The following is a 9,844-nucleotide window of genomic DNA, read 5'->3' on the forward strand; positions in this document are numbered from 1 at the left end:
GCCAGAGTAGTTGTATAGTACCACCATCTCTTTTTACATCATCGTTCATCATGCCATCATTGCAGACCTGGATCTCAATGAGAGATCGGATTTCAAAATGGCAAATGAATCCCTTTTTTTGTGATATGCCCCCTCTTTATCTATTTTTCTTTAATGGCCAACCGAACCTCCAACCAAACCTTCTTTATATTGTCCTAGACTTACACAATGGAGCCTCATCATCGGTAAGTGAGTCGAGCAGCTATCACAGTCATTTCCTCTATGCCTTGTTGTTGCTTCTTTCAGCTCTTCGATACCTTGCAATTGTTGGATCTAAGGAGTAGCTAGCCTTGTGTTTCTTTTCTTCTTCTAGCAATTGCGTTTGCTAGGATATGTGGCCAATTGCCACCATGGGATGGTGCCACCTCTAGACCAAGCCTTCTATGCCCTTTGTTTTGAGAGAGAGAGAGAGAGAGAGGGAGAGAGAGACTCCATGGCCTCCTCCCTATTTAGTTCTTCCTCTTCCTCTCTCTCACCTCTATCCTCTCTCTTTTTTTCTCTTTCTCACTCTACCCTCTCTCTTCATGGTTTACTGGACCTAGTGAAGGATCTAAGGCTCTTACTTTGTGAATCTTAGGTTGACCCCATGGAGGGGTCATGGACTGGTATTACAGGCGACCATCCTTCATTGGCTATCCATGGACCTATTATAGATAATCTCTAACTTGTTAATCTTGTCTTGGTTGGGCGCCTATTTATTGATCTGAAGAATTTGGTTACACTGTAGTGATTGATTAGGATCTCTAGATGTTGCTACCCCCTGCTAACCTCATCTTTCTTTTTACACCAATCTTCTTTCACGATCAGTATTGATATTATGAGGAACAGAAATCAACTAGATAAGCAGATTTGAGCAAGACAATTTATGTTTTGATTCCTATAAATATTAAGGTAAATCCCTAATTTCTTTAATTAATTAGTTATCTATTTGGTAATATCAAGAAATTGGGGTTAATGATAACTTAGGCATCAAGAATTTTGAATTAGGAACTTAACAATGACTAGTTAATTATTGTTGCTTAGGATCAATCAATGGAAAGTTATTTTGTATTGATTGTTAATTGGAAATGTTTGGTATGGATGGATAGTGTTGCATCAGAGTTGGCTATGGATAAAGGTAACAATTCTCATAGTTACCCACCAGTAAATACTTGTTTATTGATTTGCATCGCTAGATTTGTATCATGAAATTTGTATTAATGGATTTGGCTTTTCATGAGATGATATTATTTTTATACTACTTTTTGGTATGACTACATTATGTGTTGATTGTATATATGTGTCAATGATTGATGATATGTTTATCTTAAAATTAAGGAACATACTGCTAAATTAGAATTGATTGGAGAAGAACAATTATAACAATTAGATGGATAAGAAATGGTAATTATATTTTGATATCAAATCTTTTGTTTTGCTTAATACATCTATCTTCTCTTGTTCTCTTTATAACATTTTGTAACCATCCCGATGTTTTGTGTTCCAGCTGAAGCTTATCTATATCCTACCCTTGTATAGCTCTTTATTAATAAAGATTGGGTGATTATAGCCTCCCATGTTCTCAAAAAAAAGAAAAGAAATGGTAATTATAAGAATCAGATGGACAAGAAATAATTTGGACTAACATCGTCATGTGAATAGCCTTCATAGGCTTATGGGATGGCCTCTATAAGATTATATGTCAGATAGCCTCCATAAATTTATTCGATAGCCTCTACGGACTTATATGTGGGATAGCCTCCACAAGCTTATATATGGGATAGACTCCATAGCTTATGTGTGGAATAGCTGTCACAAGCTTATGTCCAGGAATTATGTTTACCAATCATACATGGCTAGGACATGATCTTTGTTAATCCAAAGATAAAAAGTAAATTGTTATCAATTCTAGAATTGTGATAAAAAGGAATGGATGATAAGACATGTGAAATCAATATGAAATAAAAAGTTTTACTTATTGGCATGTCATGATTTATCTCTTTTAATAAGACAGATTTTTGATACATGTTTATAAGGATATTTAATGTGAGCTTTCATATATTATTTTTTCACTCTAATTTTGCTTTTTTCTATTTTTAAATTATATTCTTATATTGGTGTGGATATGCATAGGTTCTTACTAGGCTACAAAGATCACATCTTTTATTGTCTTTTTTTTTTCAGAGTTACAGAATGCTTGTACTTGGCTATAGTTGGGATCATGGGCAAAACAATAGAATAGTAGAGCATTATTAATAGCGATTAGATGATTGGGTTTATATTAATATAGAATATTTCGTTATGAAATATGATCATTATTATTTATGGATGTTGAGATTGTAACAGATTTTTAGGCGTTGCATATTCTTTAGGATCTTGCCCTAAGAAATTTACAACTGTGCTGTGTGGTCGACCTAGATAGTAGGTTCAGAGCATGACATCTCTAACTGTATTTCTTTCCTTGAGAAATAAATTTGGTGGGATTGTAGCCCTCCTCCTCCCTCCACAATACCAGAAGCAAAATGCAGCAAAAAGAAAGCGGAAGACTCATATCTTTCACCAGAAAATAAAGGGTCCGACACAGTGAGACCAATGCTATTAAAAATGAATTCGAGCTGCTCATTTTCCAATATGCTCATTTCTGGCCTAAATGTCCACTTCATATTCATTTAAATAAAAGATTGTGGACATGCATCGGTGCATGTAAGTGGAATCTAAATAAGTACATCTATTTTAAATAATCTCATGCACCTAGCTATGGTTTCAAAGAACCTTGGCCTTTCCTCGAGGCAAGCTTATTGATACTACACTTTACCAAATTATTCTGAGTTGATATTCCATTTTTTTTGTTTATCTACTAGATTTCTTTTTTTCAGCAAACTACATCGATCACATTTAGTTGCTGCCGTTTTAATTTTGAATTGCAGCAGCAACAATACTGCAACAAAAACTATTTATACCATTCATAACACGAAGCAAAGGTATACTTTAAACATTGCTTTTACAAACATTTACCACCATCAACGGCACGTCAAGGGAAGAGATTCCATTGTTGATGGTGAGCAGGCGGACATTGTTAACAGTGAACTATCTGACATACCAAAATTATCAAACCCTCCCTCTCCCATGGCTGAAATTTCGGCATTCCAGCCATCTTCAGATATCTCTAGAAGGGGAGCATCGCGTTCCAGTATTCGCATCACCAGCCGCATAGGAGGCCTAGAACTGGAGTTGGGGTGTGAGCAAAGAAGGCCAAGCTTTAGCACCATCTCCATCTCTTCGACAATATATTCATTCCCCAAGTTAAGATCCGTTGCCTCCAGAATAGTCCCTGCCTTCCAGCACTCCAGAACTTTGTCTACCAACACTACGTCTTCTTCTGATGCTCTTATCTCTATTGGCCTTCTTCCAGAAGCCACCTCAAGCAAAAATCCACCAAAGGCAAACACATCTGTGCTTGTAGTTGCCTTGCCGGTCTTGGTGAGCTCTGGTGCAAGGTAACCCACAGTCCCAACTACATGTGTAGTCTGGGGATCGGTTCCGTGATCATATAGTCTTGCCAGGCCAAAATCACCCAGTCTTCCATTCATCTGATCATCTAGCAAGATGTTGCTAGCCTTGATGTCTCTGTGAACAACCACCTTCTCCCATCCTTCATGCAAATAATAAAGCGCGGAAGCTACACCTTTGATTATTTGGAATCTTTGTTCCCAAGTAAGCATCAACTTAGGTTGGTTAAATAGATACTTGTCCAAACTAGCATTGGGCATGAATTCATAGACCAATAAGAGCTCCCTTTTTCTCCTGCAATAACCAAGGAGCTGTACCAAGTTCCGGTGACGCAAGCGGCCGATGCTAACAATCTCTGCAATGAACTCTCTCATTCCTTGTCTTGATTCATGCGAGACCTGCTTAACTGCAACTGGGATGTTAGTGTCTGGCATCACACCTTTGTAGACCCTGCCAAAACCTCCAGCTCCCAAGAGATGTTGGTCTCTGAATCCCTTGGTGGCCAAGAACAGGTCCTTGTAGCAGAACCTCTGGGGTCTCCCACTCTTCAAACACCTCTCTGAATTTAATCCTCCTCTTCACAAAAAAGATTGTGCCAGTTATGATTATCAACAACAAAACTATTGCCAGGATTATCAGCAACCCAATCTTCCAAGACTCTAAGGTTGATTTAGACCCTACGCGAGGGAGGGATGGAAGACGTGAGAGATCAAGTGCTTGAGCCTTTCCATTCAACTTAAAGCTCCAGCCCAGAACGTAATGAGATGTTATAAATGGTCCTACTGCAGAAGAAAATCCGACATACATATAGTCTGAGATCCAAGAGGAGAGATTCACATTTGAAGACAAGCATGGAACAGCCGGTTTGGCTACATCAGTAGGTGCTAACGTTACATTAAGCTGTCCATCCAAGTGATTATATTCTATCCAAGCCTGTATTGGTTTGCCACTCACAAGGCTCAGGTTCTGGAACACACCTCCATTGTCATTAGTGAAATAAGTTGCATGCTTGGATCTAATAGACTTTGGACTGTTAACATCAATTCCAACATGATTATCGTCAATATCATTGAATTCAGGGTTCATGTTTGTATCGAGCTCAATGGCCACAATTTGGTTTCCAGAGTATGAATTGCTTGAATTGAAGAGTCCCAGGAATTGACTTGGTAAGGCATAAGACAGATTTGCCGATTGCGCAAGGACGAAGGCAATTCCTTGGCCAAACAAGTCTTGGTACTTGGGGACCATTGCAAAGATGAAGGAAGTTGAGAAGGAGAGAGCTTTACCAGTTGTTGAGTTCTTAAAGCGGAGTGGGGTTGGGAGAAAGGCGTGGCCCTTGGCTGGCTGTCTAGTGTCAGTGAGAATTAGAAGGCCATTGGATGCGATCTCTGCAATGCCATCTAGTTGCAGCTGTTCGGCACAGGTACAGAATCCATGGTAAGTAAAATCGGCATCTTCTGCTAATGCTGTAGTGAGTGTGAGGATGAGAAAGAAGAGCATGTTCTTTTGAAACATGGATTGGGTCTAACAATATTCGCCTTTTGCAAGATGAGAGATTCCTTCTCTGGTTATGATGTTAATAACATAGGAGTGCCATTGGTTTCCGATGCCTATCCACTTCATGTGTCATAAATGCTTGGAAACTTGGGAGGGGAACATAAAGTAGTGAAGGGCCCACGCGATGACTAGAAGTCTTTCAAGATACATCGATGACTATAAGTCTTTGCTTGCAATTTAATTGGCATTTGGAAAGTTGGGAGAGGACAGAAAGTAGCGAAGGAATCGTGTGTTGACTGATGTTTTTTTTTTTCTTTTCCTTGGGTAAAAGATGACTTGAAGTCTATGCTTGCAATATATATAGTTGGCCATCTGCATCTATATCTATCTATTTATACAATACATTAAGGGAGAGTCTAGTGCCCTACCCTGAACGACAAATGTCAGATAGAGCTCATGGAACAAGCCAGTAATCAATGTCGCTGTGTGTCGTCAATCAATCATTAGTAAGGTGAAGAGAGGTGCCTCTCTTTGGCACTCTCATCTTGCCACACCCTTGACACCCCTCCCACCCCTGGCCCTTCTTGCGAGCTAAGAGAGTCAATGGTGGTATGGCTGCCCATCCTGCTCTCACCCCATGTCACATCCCCAACTCAAGGACGCAAGCCAAACCGTGGCATGCTAATAGCTAGAAAACTTTCTTCATAAGCATACATGGCATTTCAAATAGATATCAATGAATTATAGTGAAATTAATTTAAATCACTAAAAATCAAAGTTTAATTTATTAATCAATCTAAAGGATATCCAAATTTAAAAATTTTATATCAAATAAATCTCCATTAAAAATTTAAAATAATAATAATATATCTAAGTTTAATGATATTGATATTATCAAATCTCACTTCTATTCTCACTCCCAAGCAACACCTTCATCCGCAACTAAATATTAGAATCTGAAAATTAAGGGAGATAATGAGCTCGATAGCCTAATAGGTAATAAATATCTCAACTAGATATTTTAAATATTATCATAAAATATAATATTTAAAAATAATTATTGTGAATATATGTAAGAACATATTCCATACTAAAGTATTTAAATCAAATACTTTCAAATATTCATATGCATATATAATCATAAATTTTATTTGAATCGAACAACATATAACTCAATAGTCTTAACTATAACCACACTTGTACTTTATTATGGGGGTAGAATAGAAATAGTAAGCTCAGTTAGAGTACCAATGCATAACCTCCAATGGCAAGGTCTAAAAAATTAATATACAATCCACATTGGTTGGGTCCAAAAAATCAATGCACAGCCCCTATTGATAGGATCTAGAGAACCAATACATAATCCCTATTAGTAGAGTTCGAAGAGCATATAGGTTGAGAGTCTAAATCTAATCTGTGTCAAAATATTTTTGTAAGATAATATATATATATATATCATAATTTCATTCAGCATATGCATATTCTATAATAAACTTATTAGTATAGATATTGATTTTGTTGATGTTAAAAAAATTTGAGTATAAATTATAGTTACTAATGATGCTTGTGACAATAATTATAGAATTGCTTGTAATGCTCAATGGTTGATCCCATTTAAAAAGATGTCCTCTCAAAATTTGAGTAAATTCATATCTTCAAAATCAAAATTTTTAATATATGAAAGCAAAGAAGCTGATTCGGCATGAAAGAAATTTTAAAAAAAAAAATTCTAGCCTAGAAAGATTTCTTAACAAGATTATCATTCGAAAATTAATTTTGAGACGATAAATTTAGTCTAGAATATCTTTGAATATAAAAAACTACTCAAAAATAAAAATAATTACTTTTATAATGCTTGGCATGCTTTTGAGTCAACCAAGATAGAAGCTTAGCCGATCCAATCTCAATTTAAGAAAAAAAATAGAAAGATGTAAAATTCAAGCTTTTTTTAGCTAACCAAGTATTTTTCTGAGCTGATCAAAATAGGATCATAGCCAACGATCATATAAATAGATAGCCGACTTAGCCTCAGACTCAGATTGAAGATGGAAGAATAAAGATTTTAGATATTTTTCTAAGCTATCTATGAAATAAGATAGTCGATCAAGATAAGAACTTAGTCAACTCAAAGAATAGAATAGTTGATTCAGTCTTAGAGACAGAAGAAGACAAAAAGTAGTAAAAGTTTACAAGTTCTTTGAGTCGATCCAAAAAATAAGTTAGTCAATCCAATCATGAAGTGAGCCGACTAAGAAAATATTTGAGCCGATCAAATCTCGGGCAGATGGAACGGACAGAAAATAAAAAAATTTACATCTGTTTATGAACCAACTTAGAGTCTCACTTAGCCGACTTAGCACTTTAGATTAGCTGACTAAGATCTTAGATGAGCTGACCTATAGAATTCTGATAGCATAATAGCTAGTTTTTCAAACTATTTTTAATGGTTATATTTTGTGTCAAATGGCTATCTTTGAGCTTCCAACTACTACTACATTAATTGCAGCCATTTTTGAAGACACAAATTTGGAGAATTCAAATTGGAAACATAGTTATTAAATTTATTGAAGGAAATATTCAAGCTTTCAAGTGAAACAAGAAAAAGAGAGAGGAAGGACATCCTAAGAGCTTTCAATTTTTATCTTTTCATATTTACTCAACTCAAAAGAGAGGAAGTGTGCACTTAATTAAGCCAGCAACCATTGAATAAAAGCATTCAAGAACTCAAGAAAGAAGTCAATGCATTCAAGAGCTCAACCATTTTGACTTCCTCAAGAGTAAAGATTTTATTCTTTTGAGTTTTAAACTCTTGTATATCTTTCTTACTTGCTGTGATAAGTTTCTTGAAGAAGAAACTTGGATTTTGAGGGTTAGTCTAAGTCAAAAATTAGATATAGTAAGGTATTCGTTGGTGAGCCAGTAAAAACTAACTGGATTGATTGTGGGCTTGTGAAAATAATTTGCTATAAGATTTTGGTTGGTGAGCCAGCAAAAATCAACTAAGTTAGATTGTGAACTTATGAAAATAATCAAACTATAATCTTGTGGGATTATAGTTGGAATTCCTTAGTGAGTTGACTTAAGACAATTGATAGTGCTAAGACTGAGGGATAGCAAAAGATTGATGAAGAGCAATTGGTAGGCAATTGATTGTGCTAAGACTATCAAGCATAAGATCCTTCAGTTTTTTAGATCGAAGTGGACAGCCAATCTGGGAAGTGATTTGTTGATATCCTTCCCACCATCTAACAGGATGTCACTGACTTAGAGAATGCCTTTCTTGTCAAACAAGTATTGGCAAATGAGGTTTAGGAGACCTTTTGGTCTATAGTAGAAGACCAAGCTCCGAGGCTAGATGGAAGCCCCCTTAATTTTTTGGAGTTGTTGGGCTATTATCTACCATGATGTAATTATAGCTATTTTCAGTAGTTTGTCTCTTTAGCGGGGATGCCAAATGCCTAGAAGAAGACTTTCGTCACCCTAATCTTGTAAAAGTAGAATGCTTGTGAACCTAGCTAGTACTGACCAATTAAACTTTGTACTATCCTGTACAAAGCTATTGAAAAAATCATGATGATCTGAATGATGCTTGTCCTCCCTCACCTCACTAGCTTGGAGCAAGAGGCATTTGTGGGCAATTGAAGTATCATAAATAATATCCTCATGGCTCAAGATTTTATGCATGATCTCTAGAAGGCTTCTTGTCACTGTAGCCTTATGGCCATCAAGTTAAATATGGAAAGCGCTGATGATTGTATGAGATGGGATTTTTTAGCATATGCCTTGGAGAGTTTGGATTCCATGGGATGTGGATTAGCTAGATATTCGGCTATGTGTGGACTCCATCTTTTGCTATCCTGATCAATGGAATGCCAATGGAGTCCTCTTATTCTTCGATCAGTTGGCTTGTGTTAGGGTTGCTTTCTATCCCCGTACCTCTTCATCATTTGTATTAGTGCCCTATCTTGTGCCTTCTAAGTTGCTACCTTGAACTAGGTGCTCGAGGATTGTACACCAGCTTCAGGGGCCCAACCAATCTCACAACTCTTCTTTGTTGATGATTGCATGCTACTTGCCCATGCTACTGGGAAGAATGTAGTGGTTCTCAAGATTATTTTGCAATACTACTGTTCTACTTCTGGCCAAAAGTGAACCTCTTGAAGTCAATAGTCTATTCTAGCCCAAAGAAAAAAGTCACAATTGAGGAATGCAACGAGGGATAGTCTTGGAGTCATTGAGTAGGATGGGATTTGGCACTACCTTGGTGCTCTAATCTCTAGTAGGAGGGTATGTAAGATAGTGTGTAATATTGTTTAATAGAGGACCTAGGAGTGGTTGGAGAGTTGGCAGTCGAGATCACTATCCATGATGGACAGGGTAACATTGGTTAGATCGATCCTTAGCTCTATCCCTATATTTCTTATGATTAATACTATGCTTCCAAAATCCTCCATGGTAAAGCTTGAGTAGATGTTGAGAAACTTTCTATGGTGGGGCATATGGTGCAATTCAACTTGAGTAGTCCTTACCGGATGGTAGCCTTGGTGTTTAGCCTTTATTAATTAGAGAAAAGGCTTTGATGGCTAGGCATGCTGCATGGTACTGTTGGAGCCAAACAGCTTATGGAGCTTGGTTATGAGGGCTATATACAGCCTATAGATGTCACTCACAGATATTCAAGCTGGCCAAAATAGCTGCTTTATCTCTAATAGTGATGGCCAACATCAGATGGTCCATTAGAAATGGATAGTCTATGAATGTGATGGGGGATGCATGGATGTTAGATTTACCCCTAAGGCACGGGGGCCTATCATGGTCA

The 9,844-nt window shown here is 37.0% G+C and overlaps 1 protein-coding gene across 1 annotated transcript; it reads right to left on the bottom strand.

Annotated features, from left to right (window-relative positions):
• Nucleotides 1-2,926: 2,926 nt before the first annotated feature.
• On the bottom strand, nt 2,927-5,132 carry LOC140857582 (L-type lectin-domain containing receptor kinase SIT2-like). Its single transcript, XM_073256792.1, is given in 2 exon segments — nt 2,927-4,065; nt 4,067-5,132. Coding segments are annotated over 2 exon segments (2,004 nt in total). The 5' UTR covers nt 5,044-5,132; the 3' UTR covers nt 2,927-3,038.
• Nucleotides 5,133-9,844: the final 4,712 nt, after the last annotated feature.

The sequence above is a fragment of the Elaeis guineensis genome, chromosome 4 (genome assembly GCF_000442705.2).
Source record: "Elaeis guineensis isolate ETL-2024a chromosome 4, EG11, whole genome shotgun sequence".
Lineage (NCBI taxonomy): Eukaryota > Viridiplantae > Streptophyta > Magnoliopsida > Arecales > Arecaceae > Elaeis > Elaeis guineensis.